At 41.9% G+C, this 23,597-nt stretch overlaps 1 protein-coding gene across 1 annotated transcript in view; it reads left to right on the forward strand.

Moving 5' to 3' along the window:
• The window catches only part of CDR2 (cerebellar degeneration related protein 2), a 45,122-nt gene that overhangs the window by 14,801 nt on the left and 6,724 nt on the right, over positions 1–23,597 (forward strand). The window contains exons 2-3 of the mRNA XM_073591036.1: positions 12,664–12,776; positions 18,649–18,797. Coding sequence (XP_073447137.1) covers positions 12,664–12,776; positions 18,649–18,797 — 262 coding nt within the window. The remainder of the gene's footprint in view (positions 1–12,663; positions 12,777–18,648; positions 18,798–23,597) is intronic.

Genomic DNA, 23,597 nt, shown 5'->3' on the forward strand with positions numbered 1-23,597 from the left:
TCATTTCCCTCCAAATGAATAATCAAAATATCTGGGAGAGGATGACCATACGCCAGAGTACCCAGCTCGGTCAGAAGTTCCCTCCAAACCATACCACTTTTACCTTGCCAACATGCTGAAAAAAGGCTAGGATCCAGATACAAATCCGGGACGGTGCTCTTCTGTGTGCCCAGAAGACAAATGAATGTCCAATTATTCATACTGTTCGCTGTCCACCTAAGTAATTCAAAAAATATTGTTAGGTCTCACATATAACTTAAAAGCATCAGATTTCCACCTTGCTTAATAATACTAGAATCCAAACCCATTCTAGCCGCCTCTGTGGCAGCTCCAATGCGAAAAGAATGGGATAATATATTTACATCACCTATATTGCAGTGACACAAAGCTATACGAAGAACAGCCTGAAACTGAAAAACAGTCAGGAAAACCATTCTGATGTAATAGCAAAGATTCCCCTTCAGATGGTCTAATATTGAGATAAGAATTCAGTAAGAAAACCGGATAGATTAGCCTATCCGAGCATGCTGCCAACGTGATCCAAGAGCCTTTGCCCAGCTGATCAGTTTTAGACTGACTAATAAACATCTTAACACTTTTGGGGTTAGCTATAATGTCATTAATTCTAAGGCCCTTCTTGCTTCTAGGATTATTTGGGACTAGCTCAGAAACTCTCAGAGCAGCAAAGAAACAAATAGAAAATGCAGCTCTAAGTAAGCATGCCTCATAAGGGGAAAAACAGACCATATCGGAGATTTTATATAACTCCATCAAAATTCCTGGAATAATGGGTCTTCCTTTATCCAAAGAATAATGCGATTTCCTATAACCCTTCAGTGCCTGACGCACGGAGAAGAAGCTAAAACAGGATGGTACAGAATACATTTTAAGAAAAAATGATGCTCCTGATAAGATTTTGTTTGTGTGAGACCAAGAATATCTTTTAGACATTAAATTATTCAAGAAAGATAACACTAAATGTTTTGAAAATTCAAAAAAACTCTGGTTTTGAGAATTAAGAAAAGACAGCCATAGCCACCATGCAGTAGTATAACCATACCACGTAGAAGGCACCAAAGAATTAATATTGTCCGTGACTAAACTATTTTCCAAAGCTGCTGGGGGCATGAAGTTTCTCCCATGTCTGCTTCCGGAAATAGCTGGAAAAAACGATTCATTTGAAATCTAGAAAGAGCATCGGCTATCCATTTTTCTTTACCAGGAACATATTTTGCTTTGACCCGCAGATTTAAAGTCAGGCATTTATAGACTAAATAACGTAATAAAACTATGACCGGCCTTGAAAAAAGGCAATTAATGGCATATAGAATGCCTTTATTATCTGTACTACATAAAAGTTTTATTCCTAAATTGAACCCCCCAAATCTCAATAGCAATTATGGGAAATAATTCCAATAAAACAATATTTTTAAATAATCCTTTTAAATTCCAATCCAATGGCCATTGTTCTGCACACTAGTGTGTTTGCCAAATTGCAGCAAATCCCAAAGATCCTGCAGAATCCGTAAATAACTGAAAATCCTGATCTAAAATAAAATCCTCTTGCCAAACAAATCTCCTCCCATTAAAATCCCCAAAAATTTTTTTGCCAGACTAATAAATCTTCCTTCATGTCTTGTGAAACCCTTATATGTGAGTGAGGATTTTTAAAACCCGAAATAGCCAGATAAAGCCTTCTAGAAAATATATGACCCATTGGAAGTACACTACTTGCAAATGTTAGGAGACCTAATAAATTCTGCATAATTTTCAGATACACTTTTTTGGAGTGAAGAATGCTAGATATTAACCTGCAGATCTTATTAATCTTTTCTGGAGGAAGCCAAAATTCCATAGCTATGGTATCTATAGTTATACCTAAAAATTCTAGGCATATAGTAGGATAAACTATTTTGTCGTATGTCAAAAAAGGTATTTACTAACGATGCACAATTAACTGAATCTGTTGGACCTAAAAATAAAAAATCATCCAGGTAATGTAAGATATTGTCTATATGTGCTACTGTAGCTACCACCCATTCAACAAAGGATGAAAAGCTGTCAAAATAAAAACAGGAAAGGGTACATCCCATCGGTAAACACCTGTCGAAAAAATATTGACCCTCAAACTGAAAACCTAGGGAGCTAAAGCTATCCGGGTGAATGGGAAGGAGCCTAAAGGCTGACTTTATATCAGCTTTTGCAATCAAAGCTGCACGCCCAAGCTTCTGCAATTTAATAATGGATTCCTCAAATGATGTATAAGACACGGAACATAAATCATCTCCAATTTGATCATTAAGAGAATGATCACGAGGGTATGATAAATGATACATAAGTCTATAACTCCCAAAATCTTTTTTAGGAACAGTGCCCAGTGGAGATAACTGAAAATGATCAAATGGAGGGGCATCAAAAGGGCCAGATATCCTACCCTCCTGAAGCTCCTTACTAATTTTGTTCCTAACAATGACTGGCAACTCATCAACCGATTTTACATATTTTACGAATGTACAGCCGGAACCACTAAATTTAGGTAATTTTAAAACCCTGTTGAAAACCTACAGTGATTAATTGGGCAGTCATTTGGTCTGGATACAGTCGCAACCACGGCTCCATGTTTGCCAGAATCACTGGGGTGGCTTTTAAGAAAGGAATCCTTACCCAGCTGATGTGTATTTATGGAAGGTTTTTTTAAAACCTTCACTGACCGGATGAGGACCCAAACAAAGGGCGCACTCATGTCGGAATCTACAAGAATTTGGCCATTTGCACTGTGTGTCGTTAAAAGAAAAGCAAATGCCTTTCTTATAAGAACCTACCGAAGTAGAAGGCAATGTTTTTAGGTGAGGCACCAGAGGTTTCTGGGGGACAAATAAATGTAACCAGAGCCCTATATCCTTATTACCCCACTGAATGTTAGGATGCACCACCATTTTTTTGCCTAAAAGAGTCATCGTAGAAATACCACGATAAACCTCCAAAATTTCTATAGGCTTCCAAAATTACATCTATGTGCTGAAAAAAGCTCGAGCTACGCTCCCTCCGGAAATCTTTCATACATAATGCTTCCATAAGTAGAGAATGCTTGGAGCCAATTTTTAAATGTCCTACCAACTGGCCTTTTTTTATCATCTTAACCTTTTATCGTTATCCAACCTAGAATAGTAATTCTTTTTGCGAAGGGAGTAACGATATAATGTCTACAAATTCTCCACGCCAAATCTTTTCTTTTGTACTGGTTGACAAATGAAACCCCAATGGGGACAATATACAGGGCATAGGCTCTTTCCCACAGCTCTCAGGCACTTTGTTCATTGTAGAATTGCTCAAAGACGGAGCCTGAATAGGGGGAGAAACTAACATAGTTGCATTAGTAACCTGCCCAAGCCCAGAGACCCCCGAGTTACCTGCCCATACAGAAGCCGCAGCATCATTGCCCACCACCATTGGTTTGTGAGGTGTAGCAGATAAATTGGAGACCAATTGCAAAAGCGTAGCACACAAGGAAGATAAAAGGCTAAGTTGATCAGACTCACCAGCAACACTGTCAACCCACACAGTGGATACCGAATCAGCTGAGATGGAGTATGTTGACTTGGCTGCTGTGCTCAAGCCTGGGTTAGAACCCATGGCTACCCTGGGCACTTCCGACAGCTGCTCTGGTATTTCAGGCTGCCTTGATGACATACGGCCAATCCGTGTCGCTGGGCGGGGCCGGTTCCGACCAGGCTCCGCCCCTTCTCGGCTGACGTCGCTGACTCTTTTTGCGGGCGGAGACAGCCATGTCTTCATTCCCTCCCCTTCTTCTGGAGGGAGCCAGTGGACTATATGGCCTCTTCTGGGTCCTCCTTCAGTCCCACCTTGCAACCTAGAGGGCTCCTCCTCCGGCAGTTCCGTCATGTCGAAGCGGAACCAGGAACACCTTCCCGAAGGGACTCCACCTCACTGCCCGTATCTACTTCTCCTTCGCTTGCCACTTCATCCGCGAAGGGACCCCCGCCGCCGCCCTCTGGAGCCTCTTCACCCATAGGTAAATATAGAGAAAGGGGAGCTAGTTAGGAAGCTAGTCCTGAGGGTCTCTGCCACATCCCAAAGCCTAATGTGAAGAGAGAAATGCCCCAAAAGGGATATACTATGGGCAGAAAACCAACACAGGATCAAAGTATGGTAAATAGAAAAACAGATAAAAAATATATAAATTTTATTCAATATACAAAAATAGTACAAAAATGACAAATACCATTACTAAAAGCATTGAATAGCAAATGAAGAACAGGAGTATTGCACAGTATTACACGCTGCAGCAAAAACCACTTCTGAAAACATGTTTCGGAGAGCATAAAAAGATACATTTCCTTTCATGACACTATTTCCTTTTTCAGGGGTTCAAATAAAGCGTGCTGTTGTGTTTCTAACAGAAAAAGAAAACATATGTATGCATATAATAGGTATTGATTCCATACTTGTAATAATTAATCTGGCATTATCCAGAAAGACAGACATAAAAAGCATGTATCATTTACAATGGTACTCACAATAAACGCATGTTCCTCTGCAATGACAAGATGCACAGCAATATTGATGATAGATGAACTCCCACATCCAAAAGTCCCCTAGGTTGATTTATCAAGTTGGAATAACCCAGATTGGGTTAACTTTTTACTGCCCGCTTGGGTGTAAAATGAGTGGGACATGCGTCCAAAACATAACTTGAAGAGAGAGATGAGCTGGACCCCGAGAGAGTGGAGCGGTAAGTCAGAGCTCAAAGGAACCGCCAAGAAGATAAGGAGGGTGCGAATCTAGCAAATTAAAATATACATGCGTGTCATCAGTATATGTGTATATTCCTGCCAAATGAAAATATAGTATAGGTGCAGAGATAGGCTTATTAACAGATAGATAGTACCCAGAGTAGGAGTGAATATGTCATTTCAATGTGGATGGTAAAATACCAAAACACATAGAAAAAGGTAAGAAACAAAAAAGGAAAAGAGGAGAAAGAAAAGGGAGAGACATAGAACCCCATAGGTAAGGAGAAGCATCTTCGGATCCAGCCTTCAGCCTCGGCCTCCAGAAGGTCTTCATGCAGCCTTAGGTGGTATAATGGTGGGGGCTCAGAGGGGAGCTCTTTTGCCTGAGCTCCTGCAGCTATACCATCCACCGGCGACTGGCATCTGACCCTATCCGCACCCCCTTTTATATAGGGACCTCCAGGGGTTCCAGAACCTTCCATTTATTTACGAGGCTCCCCCCAAGGCCACCAGTCCCTGACCTGAGGGGGAGACTTGAAACTCCTGCTTTGATCCCATGGGGAAGGGGGTGCTTGAAACCCCTGTTCCCCTTTTCCCCACATTTCTACACTGTATCATTGCATCTATTTTGCTTGCTCCTGTGGGAACATATTTGGCAGTCAGAGAGCTGTAAAGGAAAGCATGTCAATCATTGGTGCTTGAAGCTGCACCTGCAGCCAGAAGTTCTTTGTTCAGCAAAGAATGGATTATGCAATTGAACTTCTAATCTTTGTATCTGTTGTTGGACTCTAGAGCCTACTGCTTCCACGCTGTTCACTTGGCACGTCATGTAAAGCATGGAGGTTGATCGAGCGGTTTTTCAAAAAGCAAATATTTTGGACACCAATCCATGACCCCAGCTTCCATGGCTGTGTAGTTGCTGTATGTGCTTGTGGAACAGAATGCTGGGGACCACTTGAGACGGTTAACAACTTTTGTATGCCTCCACAATGCTAACCTTGGACCCAGCAAGTATGTCCAACATGGCTAAACAAGACTGGAACTAAAGCACAGTGCCTTAAAAAGTATTCACACCCCTTGAAATTTTCCACATTTTGTCATGTACAACCAAAAATGTAGATGTATTTTATTGGGATATTATGTGATAGACCAACACATAGTGGCACATAATTGTGAAATGGAAGGAAAATGATAAATGGGTTTTCAACATTTTTAACAAATAATTTATATGAAAAGTGTGGCGTGCCTTTGTATTCACCCCCCTTTGATACTTGTGATACCCCTAACTAAAATCTAGTGGAAACAGTTGCCTTCGGAAGTCACCTAATTAGTAAATAGAGTCAACCTGTGTGTATTTTAATCCTGGTATAAATACAGCTGTTCTGTGAAGCCCTTAGATGTTTGTTAGAGACCCTTTTATATTGGGATTGTAACTGGTCAGTAGAGCTCATGCAGACTTGTTATGTAACCTTTGTAAATAATCATTACTGTGACATAGATTTCACCTGGAGTCGGGAGGTTTCTCGATGATAATGAGGCTTTTGCTTCACTGCAGAACTATTTCACAAGCCACATATTTAGTTGTTATCCAAGGCAGGAAGTGAAGTAATCTGCTACACATATTCTTGCGTGTCTCCTCCAAGAGAATACTGGTACAAGCATCCACATCTACATTTCTAAAGAATTCCAAGGGCTAGTTGTATGGGGGCTATTTATGAAAGGACAGATTCACCGCAGATTCTCTATACATTTGCTGACGAACTATGCATTCGCCAATATTTGCTTGCAGACTGAATAATTGAACCCCGCCAGAATCTGAATATGTTCTATATTCATGTTTAAAGCGGAACTTCAGTCATTTTTTTCAACTTTCCATCTATTAAATCTTCTGCCCTTGTTGTTTTAACTTTGGATAGTAAACATTTTTTTTTCTGCCAGAAAATACCTTATACAGCCCACTTCCTGTTTCTTGTCTTGTAAAAAAAGCCTAGGCACATGACATCATGCACCCCTCTCTCCCTCTCACACTTGTGAGAGTTTGCCAGGAAGAGAAGGGGGATAAGTCATAAGAGGGCCAGTGAGAGTTGCAGGGCCCCAGAACTGAAGGTGTGCCTCCTGTGTGTCTGTGTAAATCCAGGAAGTGAACAGGCAGCAGCTTCAGCTGCCCACAGTTAAAGTGGATGTAGCCAGACTCCGTGGCGGGAGATTTCTGCAGCATATTTGGCAAGTACAGAATCACAGTAGATATAAAATAATATGCAAAGTGGTTGGAGGGAAGCTTCAGAATGGCAAAGATGTTTTTATTACAAATTATGTGAGCAGACTGCAGTTCCCCTTTAACTGCTTCCAGACCAGCTGTGGCGGTAGGCTCCCCTGCACAAAATCACGTTAATGTACGTGAACTCGCGAGGTCCTGCGGGGATAGCAGGCGCATGCACCCACTGCACAGTGCGGGTGCCGATGCTCGGGTCCCGCGGACTCAATGTCTGCCGGGAGTCCCGCGATCTTCTCACGGAGAGGAAGAACGGGGAAATGCTAATGTAAACACGCATTTCCCCATTCTTCCTAGTGACAGGACACTGATCACAGCTCCCTGTGATTGGGAGTGGTGATCAGTGTACTACTCACGTAGCCCATCCCCCCTACAGTTAGGACACACTTAACCCCTCCCCCGCCCCCTATTGGTTAACCCCTTCACTGCCAGTCACATTTACACAGTAATAAGTGCATTTTTATAGCACTAATCGCTATATAAATGTGAATGGCGCCAAAAGTGTCCGATGTGTCCGCCATAATGTCGCAGTCACGCTAAAAATCGCTGATCGCTGCCATTACTAGTAAAAAAAAAAAATTATTAATAAAAATGCCATTGAACTATCCCCTATTTTGTAGACGCTATAACTTTTGCGCAAACCAATTAATAAACGCTTATTGCGCTTTTTTTTACCAAAAATATGTAGAAGAACAAGTATCAGCCTAAACTGAGGAAAAAATTGTTTTTTTTATATATTTTTTTGGGGATATTTATTATAGCAAAAAGTAAAAAATATTGCTTTTTTTTTTTTTTTTTAAATTGTCGCTCTATTTTTGTTTATACCGCAAAAAATAAAAACCGCAGAGGTGATCAAATACCACCAAAAGAAAGCTCTATTTGTGGGGAAAAAAAGGACGTCAATTTTGTTTGGGAGCCACGTTGCACGACTGCGCAATTGTCAGTTAAAGTGACACAGTGCCAAATCGCAAAAAAATGGCCCAGTCATTGGGCAGCCAAATCCATCGGGGCTGAAGTGGTTAAAGCACAAGTTCCCCCAGCCCCCCCCCCCCCCCCTTTCTACCCCCTACACAATGTAATCTTTTCTCCATTCAAGAGGAAAATCATAATGTGATAGACAGCCAGGCCTCCCAGCTCCCGAACTTAAGTATGACACCCCTGAGTGTTCAGCGTCAGCTCAGACTTTTGGCTGGGAGCGCACCGAGCAGCGCCCTTCCAGCATAAATACAGGTATGCACATATTTGGCCCCACGGACTTAGACCCACTTCAGTGAGGTGGCATCTGTGTGTACCCCTGTTGTAAAGGGGTTAAAATGGAACTGAAGTTAGCTAATAAGCAATTGCTAGCAGTTCGGTATTGATGATAAAAGACTCTGTATATCATTTCTGCCATAAGTTCTCTTCCCCCTCCTGATACCACCTAATAGCCACACATCTTTGTATACATTCCTGACACCTGTAAGATGCCTGGAGTAAGTGCTGGGATTCCATTAACTCCGGGAATTATTTCATCCTGGCCAGCCAATAGAGGTAACGGCACTTTGTGAGAGCTAATGAGAGCTAATCTCTTAAAAAGTAAGGTGACAGCTGTCGCCACAAAAGGTGTCACTGGAACTGTTGTCCCCATTTGGAAGATTTACCCCTACCTTTTGTTCTTTTGATCAAAAATTTGGATTCCCATCCCTTTCTGCCTCAGTGCCAGTGGTCTCCACGGCAAATTGGGTGAATCTACCCAGCGAAGACTCATCACAATTTCAGAAAAGGTGAACAAACACCCTACACCAGGGGTAGGCAACCTCGGCACTCCAACTGTGGTGAAACTACAAATCCCATCATGCCTTTGCCTCTAGGAGTCATTCCTGTGATTGTCGGGGTCTTGCAATGTCTCATGGGACTTGTAGTATCACCAAAGCTGGATCGCCAAGGTTGCCTACCCCTGCCGTACACCCTCCCCACCCCTCTAGTCCTCACTGTACTTTCCTCCCGTGGAGAATGCACTGCCAGTGCCCAGGCAGCCTGTGTAGAGGTCTGGGGATTTGTAATCCCCAATTTTCTCCCTCTTTCTTTTGTAGGGCTTCTGGGACAGCTCAGGGCGCTTGTGATTGGTCAGCACCGGCGCTTGTAGCGCCCACAGAAGGTAGGTACAGCGGGGGGGGGGGGACCAAGAGGGTAGGGCAGGTGTTGGGTGTTCACCTTTTTTATTTTTCCTGAAAAGGTGAGCTAACACTTTAACCTTGCACAGAATTCCATGCTTGTGATTGGGTTGTCAAAGCAGAATAATTTTGCTTTATGCATAACATAACATATCTAATGAAATCATTTGAAGGGTCTCTGTCTTTGTTGTGCTACATAAGCAAATCCATTTGCTGATTTATAATTTATAGTCTGCCTATTTTTTCCTTGCAAGACCAGTGAATGGAGCCCTGTGTGTCACTGGCCAGCTGTGCTGATCTCAGTCTATTTAGTCACAGATGTTTCTTTAGTTCTCCCCCCAATGTGGAAAGCCTTTGTTGGTGTCGGATTTGACATCTTGGAATAGAGTGCATTTTTCAATCCTCTTTAACAAAACATAAGACATCCTGTATGACAAAAGAACTTGCTCAGTATAACAAAAGAATTCCAATTTTCCAACTCATTTCCTTAAGCCAGCCTATCATCACATGGACGCAGCTAATATGGCAACCTAAATCAATGCCCTGTACCAGAAAGTATCCCCACACAGCTTCCCATATTCTCCAAGAATCCAAAACCTGGAAACTGGAATAAGGAAATCCCAAATGCTGACCACAAAACAGTCTCGCCAAGTTTAAATATTTGGCGGTACTGCCACCGAACGTGACCCATTTAGGTGTACGGGGCCACGCTGCAACCGTGTGGAGTGCATGCAGTCACAGTGCAGTGGTTTAGCCTTTTAGGGTTAAAACAGGCGGGGAGGAAGTGACATATCGCCTCCCCTCTGCCTGTCAAACACTCCTTGCATGTTCGCTTCCTCCCCTGTGTTTAACACTAAGAAGGCTGAACCACCACAGGTAGTATGAGGACCATGTGAGAATAAGTGGTTCTTCATGCAAGACTGCACAAAAATGCCTCTTATTTATTTAGCTGATAGCATGACAATCTTTCTCGTATATAAATAAATACCCCTATTTTCTGCTGACCTTTCAGGTACCTGTCAAACCTGTACTGTTTTGAACCTAAAATCTGCATGTATAACCTAATTTATGTACACCTTCCACTCTGATCCTGGCACTTGAGGTAGAGAATGGCATGTCACACATAAAAAAAATAAAATATATATATATATATATATATATATATATATATTTATTTATTATGCCCTAATATGTGGATGAGCGCTGCTTGGTGTATAATTAATACCTTGCTGCAAGCCTGCTTCTACACAGAGCATAGGGTTTCTGGAGGCTGTGGCAGTGAAGAGCTCCATGCCCATTCACAAAAATCCTTGTATTTGTTTTCACAAGGCGTTTTGTGACTGGAAGAGAGATGTTGCATACCAACCCCTCCTCTACCCTCCCCTCTCTTATTCGCCACAATTTCCTGCGGGGGTCTACCTGAAGATAGTGTTTACTTGCCTACCATGCCATTACTGACTTACCATGCCTTGTTCTGCAGTGTGCCTCTGCTTAGAGGGGGCTATCTTGGTAGAAGCAGGGCTTTGCTTCCTCATGCAAGAGCCTTCAGCAAGATCAACAATGAACAGCACAGTAGTGTGATATAATCAAATCTCACCCCAAATCTCAAAAGACTAGCAGTCTGAGGCAACAGCGCCTTGGAACACGCGCTGCAGAGATGCAGGATACACAAGAGTGCCGCCTAGGTGCCTATATCATCATAGACCAGGAAGTACACTGCTATTTTTATGGATGAATGCCTTAATTATACAGAGCAGTACATGGAAAAATACAATTGAAGAGCTCACTTTAGTCAACTCACAAACGGGACTACCCTCCAACAAGTGCACAGGAATGTCACTCATAGGCTAAACAAACAGAAGGTGCGCCAGTCTAAATTAATAAAGGAGTACAAAACTGGTTTCATTTATTAAACCAATAATTAAATCTTACTGGTGGACCCTCTTTGTCTTAAGTGTTGAACAGACCATTGGGACCTGATTCATATGCTATGGCATTGTCCCAAGTTACATAGATACTGGGACGCCATCCTTGGCACAATCAGGCTTGCCAATTAAATTTACCTTTTGAACCCCTTGTCTTGTATACTTGGTATCTTAGATCCAGTGATTCCCGACGCTTTTGTTAAGGGGGCGGTGTACAGAGCTTTATTTCAGGCCCGTAAAGTGCTTTTGATGTACTGGAAAAGCTCCTTACCCCCGTCCCTGCAAGACTGGAATATTAACTTGAGTACCACCCTTAGTTATGAAAAAAGTCCTATATCAACGTAGAGGTTGCCCTACTAAATTTGATAAAATATGGGATGGATGGATGTCTGTACCTGGTTTAGCACCAGTGGAGCTAGTCTTACCCCAAATGTTAGGCTATGGCTGAATCCTTCTAGGTATATTGCCCACACTCTAATGTATTTTAAAGTGTCTCTAAAGCCTTAAGATTTTTCACCTTTAATGCATTCTATGCATTAAGGTAAAAAAAACTTTCTGTGCTGCAGCTGCCCCCAGACCCCCCCCCCTTTTTCTTAACTGAGCCCGATCCAAGCCCAGCGGCTCCAGCTGCTGTCTCTCTGGTCATTGGACAGATTGATAGCAGTGGGATAGCTATGGGCTCCCGCTGCTGTCAATCAAATCCTGTGACATGGAAGAGGGGGTGGGGCAGAGTCCTGCTGTCTGTGTCAATGAACGCAGCAGCGGGACTCAGGAGCGTGCCCCCAGGGAAAGCATTTTTTCCTGGGGGCACCTGATGAAGAGAGGCCTGAAACGGAGATGGGAACCCTGAAGAGGAGAATCAGGGCTGCTCTGTGCAAAACCATTGCACAGTGCAGGTAAGTATAGGCATGTTTATTAACTTTATCAAAAAAGAAAGGATAGTTTACAACCAGCTAAGTCTGAATCTACCCTTGGATAATATGTTTAATTGCTCAATGATCTTTACTTGACTCTTATACTGGTCAATTTATGATGATTGAGCTGAGGTTACATCTGTATTTTACTTTGTAATTTTGCTGATTACTTTGTGCGCTTGTATATTCAAATGGCAGATATTTTGATGTATGCTGTTTTAATGACACAGATACTCTGGAACTTTTTTTTGTTCTGCTATAAACGTTATTTATGATAAAAAAAAAAAAAATCAAATGATTAGATCAATAATTATAAGAGAATTTGGTCTGGTGCTCCTCCTGTTGGTTTATGCATTGGCTGCTTTCAAAACAGTCCTCTGGCAGAATGGTGCAGAGAAATAACCCTTGCTTTTTTTTTTTTTTTTTAATGGAATCAGTGGTCTCTCTGCAGAGGTCTTTTGAGTCAAAGCTGGAGTTCTTTATAGCAGGAGCCATGAGCTTTGCTTTTAGGAGACCTATAGGGATTTCATGGGTATACATTTTGTTTAGCACAAAGCCTTTAGTGGAGGACTTTGGATTATGGATCTACTTGTGGCAAAACTATTATTTATTATATTTCTACTGCAATATTTTACTTATTTATAGATCTGCAGCTTGCGGCTGAGCTGGGGAAGACTTTATTGGATCGCAATACGGAACTGGAGGAATCTTTGCAACAGATGTATGATACCAACCAGGAGCAGATCCAGGAAATTGAAGTATGTTCTCTGTATTATGTAGCACACTGCTGTACATTCACACTCTTGCACAGATAGAGCGCTCTTCTGTCTTCTCAGTCTGTGTTTAGCATTCAGAGTTGAATGCAGGCCAGGCAGCTGGCCACTGATTGGCCATTCTCTTGCTAACACACTGACAGCACTTATTGTATCACCTGTAGGCAAACTATCATTTTATTGTAACAGTTGAACTAGAAAGGCTATGGTAAGAACTAAAAGAAACCAAAAATCCCTTTCATAGTGCAAAGAACAGTAGGCACTTTCATGGGGATTTGAAAAGCGTCTTTATGATGCTCTTTAGAATTACACTGTGCATCTGCATGACAAATGTCGATGTGGGTGATGGTTTCATGTATCATGTGTAAACGGGTACAAGAATTTGGATCAAGCACCACACATGTTGGTGCACTGAGATTGTCCATACAGACACTTTGTCCTACATGCCTCTGAGCTCCCTCCGGTGGAGATAAGGGACTGCTCTGTGCAATATCACTACAATCCTCATCATTATTATTATTATTATACAGGATTTATATAGCGCCGACAGTTTACGCAGCGCTTTACAACATGAGGGCATACAGTACAAGTACAATACAATTCAATACAGAAGGAATCAGAGGGCCCTGCTCGTTAGATCTTACAATCATCATCATCAATAACATATTTTTATATTAATTTAAAACAAAAGCAACCTTTAATCCCACTCTAATAACTTCCAGTTTTGTTATCTACAAGCTCAAGGTAAATCTTTTTTTAAATTTACGGTAGCCATAACCCTAACTAAGAATCTACCTGAATTTGCTGTACAAGTCGGTGAAGCTACCATATCTGGTAGCAGGGACTTCTAAATCTGGCGCAGGCCATTTTAAAGAGCCATACCACCAGAAAAGTGTCATAAGGGGTTAATTGAATCCCCCCCATTCTTTTTTAGTAAGCTCTACTGTGCTTAAATTGGTTTAGTGGAGGGCTTTATTGGGCTCTTTTAGTCTACCTCACTATAACCTTAGGCCTCTTTCACACGGACTGTCCGTTCAGGTCCGCCTGTCAGTTTTTTAGGCGGATCTGAACGGACAATCCATGGAGGTCTTTGGAGCGTCGGATGTCAGCGGTGACATGTCCGCTGACATCCGACCCGATCCGAAAAAGTGTAACGGAGGAAAAACCTACTTTTCCATCCGTTATCGGATCGGGTGACGATGGACTCTACGGTCCGTCATCACCCGATCCCCCGTAGGGGAGAGCGGCGCTCTGACAGGTCCATCGCTGCACAGTGTGCAGCGACGGACCTGCCATTTTCCTGCTCAGCGGGGATCGGCGGAGCGATCCCTGCTGAGCAATCGGATGTTCACGGGGCGGATCATCACTGATCCGCCCTATGTGAAAGAGCCCTTAATGTTTTCATTGATCCCAAGCCACGGTTTCCTTGCGCTACATTGATACTGGACAACAAATCTGAAACATCTGTGTGCAGATTGAATAATGGCTCTATATTAGGCTGTATCTATATACTGTGTGTGTGTGTGTGTGTGTGTGTGTGTGTGTATATACACTATAAATCAGTGGTTCTGAAAGGTTTTTTTTTTTTTTTTTTTTTTTAACTTGGGGAAAAAGACAACTTTATTAAAGATAAAGCACATAATACAATGCATTCAATTACATTTGTCAATAAAGGTATATTTTCACATATCGTTCACTGTGGTTTTCATTGTACATTTATCTCCTGTTATAAGTTTACAAAGGAGCAGTTATTATTTACATTGATGCATTCTGGTTCTTAATGCTATTAAATTATTGTGAAGGGTTCCATAATTCTTTTTTTGTGATAGTGGTACCATGCAAAGGTTTAATGTAGAATAACTGTAAAATTTGGGATTTTTATATACATGTCTCACCGTCCTCCAGCCATCTGTCCCATACTTAAGAATATTTGTGTGCGCATCCCCTGTGAGTATATACCAGTTTTTTTAATGGTAGTGTATTATTGACATCTTTCTTCTATTGCTGTATTGTGAGGGGCAGAGCCTGCATCCATTTCTTAGCTATTACTTTACGTGGTATAAACAGAGTTTCTTTTATGAATGTCAGGCAACAGTCCCAACAGACATAATTTAGGGTCAAGGACTACGGGGGATCCCATATTGTCATGTAGGAAGCGAACAACCTGTGCCCAATATGTCTGTACATTTGGACAACTCCATATTAGATGGTAGAACGTTCCAGGAGCAGCCTGACATATATGGCATATCTGATTATATGTGTGCTGGAATTTTGCCATTTTCTACGATGTTGGGTAGGCTTTATGTAGGACATATAGTTGTGTCAGTCTATCTGATAATTTGGGGGATACTGCCTTGGTTCCTTCAAGTATTTCATCCCATTCCGCGTCTTCCATTGGGCCTGTATCTTGTTCCCATGCTGTTTTTATTATTTGTGTAATTTTTATTGTTCTCTGGTGTCTAAGAGCGTGATACAGGTGCGATATAAGTTTAGAGGTGTCCTCACCCATAACTATGCTCAGTACTGGGAGGGGGGATCCATTGCTATCTCAAGATTTGGTAATGAGTTCTTATTGCATGGCGTAGCTGCAGGTATGTGAATATTAGATGATTTGTGAGCATAAATTCCTCTGAGTGTTTTAAGTCCAGAATTGGATAGTACTTGTAGATATATTATCCCGTGTATGGCCCATATTATCGAGTCTGGTATTGATTCTATTTTGGGCAAATGGCTGTTAAGCCATAATGGAGTGTGGGAGTGTATTTTCCCTGTGTTCTGTTTTTTCAGTGTGATTTCCCATACCCTCTGGTTGTGTAGTAGCACTCTCATGTTGTATCGTGAGTTTTTTTTTTAATCGTTTGCTTCCCGCGAAGGATAGCTTGGAGGGGTGTATATGCCGGGTGCCCGGGTTTGTCGCAAACTAAGGATCTATAATGCTGTAGTTCTGTTGGGTTGAAGTGGTATATATGGGTGAGCTGAGCTGCTAAGTAATATTCTTGTAGGTCTGGGAGGGAGACGCCCCCCCATGTCCGTAGGGTTCTTTAGAATGTGCCAGGCCAATTTGTGTCTGCCGCTCCCCCATACAAACTAACTTAAAATGGCTTCCATTTGCTTAAAGATATTTTTAAGGGGATATATAGGGGGGCATGCCATACCATGTAAAGAATTTTAGGTAGTGGACCATTACCTGGACCATGTCTGAGTTTTGGACTTGAGCAGTTCAAATATTGGTGCAGCATTCAGGGGTGTGTAGTCTGCCAGATTCCTGATGACTTCCACCCTTAAATATTTAATCTTCGACACGATAATGGTAATGATGAGAACGTTAATGGGGGGGTGTCGGTTCTGGATGTTTAATTGGCCCCAAAGACAGAATGATTTGCATGGCTCCATCCACTATCCTAAAGCCCTAAAACTCCTTTTTTGGGGGGATTATTTTTAGAAGGTTCTACTGTATTGTAACCACATTGTAAAGTGAATTTTAGGAGCATGCTGTTGGAACCTTAGTCAATTTCTTAATAAATGCCCAATGAGAAAATCCCACTCTATTTGCCCTAAAGAATATTGTCCCAAGGACAGGGCAATACAGTCCCAAAGTTGAGGTTAGGGGAAATCTTCCAGTTGGGAAACCTGTCTAAAAGGGATTTCCCCTCACTTTGGAAAGGTATTTTTCTCTCTTCCTGTTTTTCTGGGAGGAATTCTTCCAGTGGGACATAGACAGCAGAAAAAAACAAGGGTTCTGGGATGGTATAACATTTTTCTGCTGGTTCGCTCTGAGTAACAGTGTTTTTTTTTCTTGGGATGGGGGGGTGCAATTTTCAATTATCAGTAGCCATTCCCAATTTTGCAGTCTGTGCCAAGGTAAGGGTAGCATCCCTTGCCCTGCTCCCTCCTCTTCCGCAGCCTCCTGAAACACATCACATGTCCCAGGAGGCTGCAGGACCATTTACAAAGCCCTGCTTGAGCTTATGCATGTGCAATGGTGAATCGGCTGTGGTTCCTCAGGAAGCCACAGCCAGCTCCAATATCCAAGATGGTGGCGCTTATTTGCAAATGACTTTTGCAAATCCAGATGGTACCTTGTAAAAGTAGTAGTGATATCATCACTGTGCTGCATCACTTGTACATGGAGCAGAATTATGAGTGGTCCCAGTAGGTCTTCCCGCTACAGGCTGCCTGCAAAAAACTGCAAGGAGGTGGACACAAGACTAAGTCACCCTGCACAAGGAGCGGGGAGCAGTGACAGGCCTACAGTATATTACAGGAAACTCCTACACATAGACAAAATACAGGAGTTATTTTATACCTGTCAAATCTGGAGGCAGTAGAATATTATGAAATGAAAGCCACTATTGTTGACACCTCCTTGTGAACATGCAGGTTGACTGACCCTTTTGATTCGGTTTGAATCCCTGACATAGAACAAATAAAAATGAAAATAAAATTAAGGACTACCGACCACTTTGACATTTCTGATCTGCATGCTTGTTCCAGGTCATTTTGTAACTGGTTGATTCAAAAGGAAAAGCATTTTTAATTTCACTTACATTAATAAAAAATAATTTTGTTTGCATTAAATAATTGTCGACAATACTCGAATGCGTCTGTGAAAATGAAAACACTGTTCTAGGTCCCATCATTGATTTTTTTTATTTTTTTGTCATGGCACTATGAGGACTACCACTCTAAAAATAACCTTCCTGTCAGCCCAGTAAGAAGGGTTAATCTGAAATGGGACATAGTGACCTGCCTTAGGTTAATCCACACTTTACAACAAATCCTCCTTGTATGAAGATTCCATAGACAATGATACTAAAAGGTTTGTCCAGGGTAATACAGGTTTTTGCATGAAAAGCCACATAAAGAATTTGAATACTAGCTGCATGTTCAGTAGTACCTTCTTAATCTGATAAAAAGAAACCTGCTACCCATAATATGTGTTCTGTCTTGTGTAGAAAGTATCCCAGATCTTGTCTCTTAACCAAAACGAGAAAATTTACTAAGCCTTTCCTTATATATTGCGATGATTATTCTGGGTAACAGCTTTATTCACCTAACTGCCCTATTTAAAGCAGACCTCCAGCCAAATATTAAATACAAATTTGCAGTGCAAAAATAAGCTAGTTGTCTCACTTTGATTTTATATTAGTGTGTTCTGTTCTCCAGGGGACAAAGTACATATAGTAGTTTTGTCATATCTTCCTATGCATTATCTAAGGCTAGCTGTGAGGTTAAACGGGGCTCCCCTCCATGGCCGTCCAGCAACACAACTAGCAAGGAGATGCTTTGACAAATGGAACTTTGCTACTTGCCTGCTTGCCTGGAACATTTTGGCTGACAAGTTACCCTCCCCCTGTGTTCCTTGTGAGATGCTTGTCTCCAGCAATTGCTTTGAGATAGAAAAATGTGCATTCTGTCAAAGTAACAGTCTCCTTGCTAGCTGTGTTGTTAGGTTGGACCTCCCTCCATGGATGTCTAACAGCTAGCTTTAGACAGCACTGAGATGACTGAGACAAAGTACTACATGTACTTTGTCCCCCGGGGAACCGGATGTATTAATACAAATTCAAGTGAAGCTTCCTAAATTCTTATGAGTTTTAGTCACTTTATGTAATGCCATACTTTCTGGGGCTGCGGTTAGGAGAGCTGCAGCTCTTTTACACAGGTGCTTACAGCTGTTTGTTCACCCCACTCTGCTCTTATCTATTTGTGTATTACATTTATATACATCAAATATACCAGAACACTTTACTGCACTCTAATATCTTTCTACAAGTCAAAACCGTAAATGGGACATTATAAGGAGCTTGCCATTTTTATTTTGTGTTTTTTCTGATTTCTTTTATTTTCATGGTAGTACCTGACCAAGCAGGTGGACTTGCTGAGACGGATGAATGAGCAGCATGCCAAGGTCTATGAGCAGCTGGATGTCACAGCCAGAGAGCTGGAAGATGCCAATCAGAAACTGGTGCTGGAGAGCAAGGCATCACAACAAAAGATTATTGGGTAAGACGGCTTGTTACATTCCGCACCTTACTCCAAGAGCAGCTGTCACAGCAAATACAAAAGAAAATCGGGTTTCTAGTAGAACCAGTTTTTAGCTCTATGTATTTCACATGTTATGCTTTGTATTATATATTTTTTCCTTTCTCCAAGCTGGATTGTGTCTGTTGGATTCTTTTTTCCCCCCAGTTTACGATGGGCAAATCCCCAAAGTGTTTCTCTTAGGGATCATTCACACGAGCTGCTTTGATCTTCATAGATCAATGCAGGCTTAATACAGGGACACAAAGAAAGCAGTTGTTTTCTATGTGCCCTTTTTACACCAGAATGCTACACTGAGGTGGGTTGCAGCGTGCTGCGCAAAAATGCAGACATGGTACAATTTTTATGCAGTTCAACTGATCACAGGTCATCTAATCACAATGTGCTGCGAGGCGTAGACTTGAATGATTTTGTGACATTTCAATAAATTTTAAAGCCCAACTCTGGGGAATCTTTAAAATTAAGCCCTTGCTGTGGATCTGAACCCGCACTCACTTCAAGGGTTAGCTACGCATTAAGTCTAGGGAAGAGGAGAAGCACTTTTTTAAAAATATTTAATTCTTTATTAAAGTTTTTCAAAAAAACAAACAAAATTTTTACACCAAATAACAATACAGACATTACCTCCAGGACCCCACCTCCCCCACCAGTACTCCCCCATCCTAGAAATATGCAGTATAGATGGTATGAAGGCTACTTTATAGGTGTTTCCTGGCTAGGGGGGGGCAACCCAAGGAGGGGCCTGACTAATGTTTTAAATATAACCCAAGTCCTATTCCATTCACAGCACCATCCATTACTCACAATCACACATCTTACATCCTCTCACGGACTAATTTCTTTTGGGTCATGGGTCATCGTTTGCGTGTTTACTACGCTGATAAAATTTATAAGGAAAATCCTTTTGCATCCCCCCAGGGTTTCCAGATCGAGTCATATTTCTTTATTGCTCCTTGCTTTATATATACCGATTTCTCCTTGAGAATTACCCCGTTCATACTATTTAGCCAATCCCCACTGGACGGTGGTGATGCTGACTGCCACCTCCGGGCAATCAGAATCCTGGCTTGAAATAGACATCTCAAAACTGCCAGCTGAGTATTTCCTGGGTATCCAACTCCCTCCAGTAAACCCAGTAAGCAGTGTTTTGCCTCCAACTCAGGTGAAGGTTCCAAACGTCTGATCTATGATTCCTGTCACCTCTGTCCAGTAACGGAACAACTTCAGGCATCTGCAAAACATGTGGAGTACATCCGCCTCTAACTTCCCGCACCTAGGACATCTTGAATCTGGCCCATGGCCGAACTGGCAAGGTTTTCGGGGGGTATAATAGGTTCTGTATAACAAGAACAAATGTGACAACCTCTGGGAGGGGGCCAGCGAGACCAAAGGGGCCAGTTCCAAAATTCTGTTCCACTGCGATTCAGAGATATCTCTCGTGTCTTTTTCCCATTTTCTTCTGTATAAAGAGGGTTTCACCCCCCCCCATTCTCCCCTTGATATATGGATACATTTTTGATCTTCTAGAGGGTTAATATCCGATATGTATAGGAGTATAAACATAGCGGGGCAGGAGAAAGTGGTGGAGTCTAAAAACAGGATTAAATGGGAGAGAGATGTTGGCACAATAACGGAGGAACAATGGAAATATGTCTTAGCATTAGGCCCCAGGGTTTCTCTTTCTCCGTCACAGGGGGTATCTCACCTGTATTTGATATATAGGTCATATTATACACCATTAAAATTATGCATGTTTGGAAGGAGGCCAGATGCTAAATGTCAACTATGTGGGGATAGGAGAGGTGATTTGATACACATGTTTTGGCAATGTCCCAAGTTGTGGTAGACACTCCGCGCTACCCCCAATTATATTGAAACCGTGTGTACAAAGTATAAAAACAATGTTTGCAAGTATGTGAGAAAGTCATAATCGCGGGTGCTGCAACTTAAAAACCTTGAACATGAGGTTTTAAACAGTTGCATAGGTATTGGGAAGGTATAATACATAAAATTAATTCTGTGTTTGGGGCATCGTTAGGCATGGAGGCTAGGACTTGTCTTATGGGCTTGATGGAGAAGAATGGCATGTTAAGACACCCAGACTGCAATAATCAGATGTTTGTTCCAAGGAAAGAAGTTAATAGCACGGAAGTGGCAGGCAAAAGATCCCCCGACGATGGCAGAATGGATGAAAGAGGTTAAAGATATGATTGTGAAGGAGAAATTCTGGTATGAGAAGAGAGGCAATATGAAGAAATCTAAAAATATATGGAAGTTATGGCTGGAGTTGGAGCACCCCGAATAGAAATAAGATGGTCAGGTAGAATGGTAGGAGTGATTGCAGGTTGAAAGTCTGGGGTAGAATTGAGGTAAGAATGAATGGAGTAGTGGGGGTGGGAGTGGTGAAGGGTGGAAAGGGGAAAATCGATTGGTTGTATTTATTTATGTCTGCCTTTGTAATGTTTTTATACGCTATGTAAACAGTGTTGTTTGGTGGATAAATATATATTCCTAATAAAAAGTATTGAATTAAAAAAAAAAAAAAAACTCCCCGCACCTAGGACATCTTGAATCTGGCCGACGGCCGAACTGGCAAAGTTTTCGAGGGGTATAATAGGTTCTGTATAACAAGAACAAATGTAACAACCTCTGGGAGGGGGCCAGCGAGACCAAAGGGGCCAGTTCCAAAATTCGGTTCCACTGCGATTCAGAGATATCAACCACGTCTTTTTTCCCATTTTCTTCTGTATAAAGAGGGTTCCATCCCCCCCATTCTCCCCTTGTTGATATATGGATACATTTTTTAAATTAACCCTTTCCCTGACTACAGTAATTGGCCTACTAGATTGCACCCTGCTATATGCTGGAGGTATGACGCCAAGAAATAGCTGAAGGGATGCGGAAGCATCACTCCTCCTTCCGATTTCTGGAGCTGCAGGGTAGTTAAGCGTATTCTTGCTGGGCCACCCTTCCAAATCAGACCTCTGAACAAAATATCTATCTTTTGGAACCACTTCTTGTGAAGCCAAATTGGGGAGTTATGCAGTACATATAGGAGTTGTGGCATCCAAATCATTTTGATTAGGTTACAGCGACCTGCCACAGATAGTGGCAGGCGTTTCCACACTTTTATTTTGCCCATAAATTTGGTCAATAGCGGGTCAAAATTGTGTGAGGTATAGAGTTGAGGATCTCTTGTAATATTTATACCCATATATTTACATTTATTGACCACTTGGATCTGGGCCACCTACTCCGGAAGGGGACCTTCCAAGGGATTTACGGGTAGCAAGCTAGATTTTGCCCAGTTTATCTTTAACCCAGAAATTTGACCAAATCTGTTAATAATATTCATAGCTTGCTTAGGGGAATTCTGCGTGTCTGAGAAATAACAAAATATTATCTGCATATAGTGCAAGCTTTTCCTCCACATCACCTCTTTTGAAACCCCTCACCTGGTCAGAGGCTCTGATGGGGAATCTTTAAAATTAAGCCCTTGCTGTGGATCTGCACCCGCACTCACTTCAAGGGTTAGCTACGCATTTAGTCTAGGGAAGAGAAGCACTTTAATTTGCCTGATCCTGGGCTTCCTGTTCCTTTGGACTGTGGACTGTTTCTTTGGCGTCATCATGTCCAATGCAGGGCTATGGACACCTGGTCATGATGACATCAGGATCTTAGACTGCTCAACCATGGGAGAGACACTGCGGGGATTGTTCTAGTAGCATGTTGAATAGAACAAATGAATAGATCTTCTTTTCTATATCCCCTAGACCTAAACAAGACATTGACCCGTGCAGTGCTGGTGCAGCCCCCACTGCAAGAAAACCTTTTTAAAGTCCCCAGGGTGAAGCTATAATAAAGTTTAAAAAAAAAAAAAAAAGTCATGCCTTGTTTTGTAACCACGCAAATCACCACCCCTGCAGAACAGACACTGGTCATTTTAGTGTGCAGGCTGGGATGAATGAACTGTTAGATGGAAAATTCCAGTTAAAACTAAAATCACCCAGAGATGGAAAACTATTGTGGGGAGCACAACTGGAAAAAGTACTAGAAAATCTGGAATCCTTATTTATTTTATAAATATCAAACTTTACTAGGTTCTCAAAAATAGGTTGAGGTGAGATATCGTGGCATTCTTTTCAATTCCTGGAGGTGAAAGAGTCCTCGGAGTGTCGGCCAGGGGGATTAGTGGGTTAGCGCCCCCCCCCACCACCACCACCACCACCGAAGGCACCTTCCTTGTGTGTGCCTGTTGCCCACAACCTCCCTTTTTTTTTTCTTCATTTTTCTTTCCCACTCTCTTTAGTCCTACTGTCACCCATTTCCCCCCTCCCCCACATCTTTCCCACTGAGGTTAAGTGGTGCTTTTCCCCTTATATTGGAAAAAAACGTATGAGCTAACGGTATATTCCAGTGGTGTGTGTAAAAGAAGCTCTGCGGAATATATATACCAAATACTGTATGTCTATACAAGAGCATAATGCCTTTTATTTACTTGTATTTGACATTGTTTTTGTGCACAATATTTGCTGTATTTGATGCTGATATATATGTGTTTGAAAGGACTTGTTATGCCGCTTCTAAATAAAGAATTTAAAAAAAAAAACTTGAATAAAACTTTAGAATTCCCATTGGGGACATCAGGCCACCTCATTGGTGAAATTTTATTGCTATGGCCTGTAGATCTGGGAACAATTCTCAAGCCATGTCAACCTGCAGGCTGGGTAATCCTGATACCCGCACCTTGTCTATAGTCTC

Source organism: Aquarana catesbeiana, linkage group LG06 (assembly GCF_042186555.1).
Source record: "Aquarana catesbeiana isolate 2022-GZ linkage group LG06, ASM4218655v1, whole genome shotgun sequence".
Lineage (NCBI taxonomy): Eukaryota > Metazoa > Chordata > Amphibia > Anura > Ranidae > Aquarana > Aquarana catesbeiana.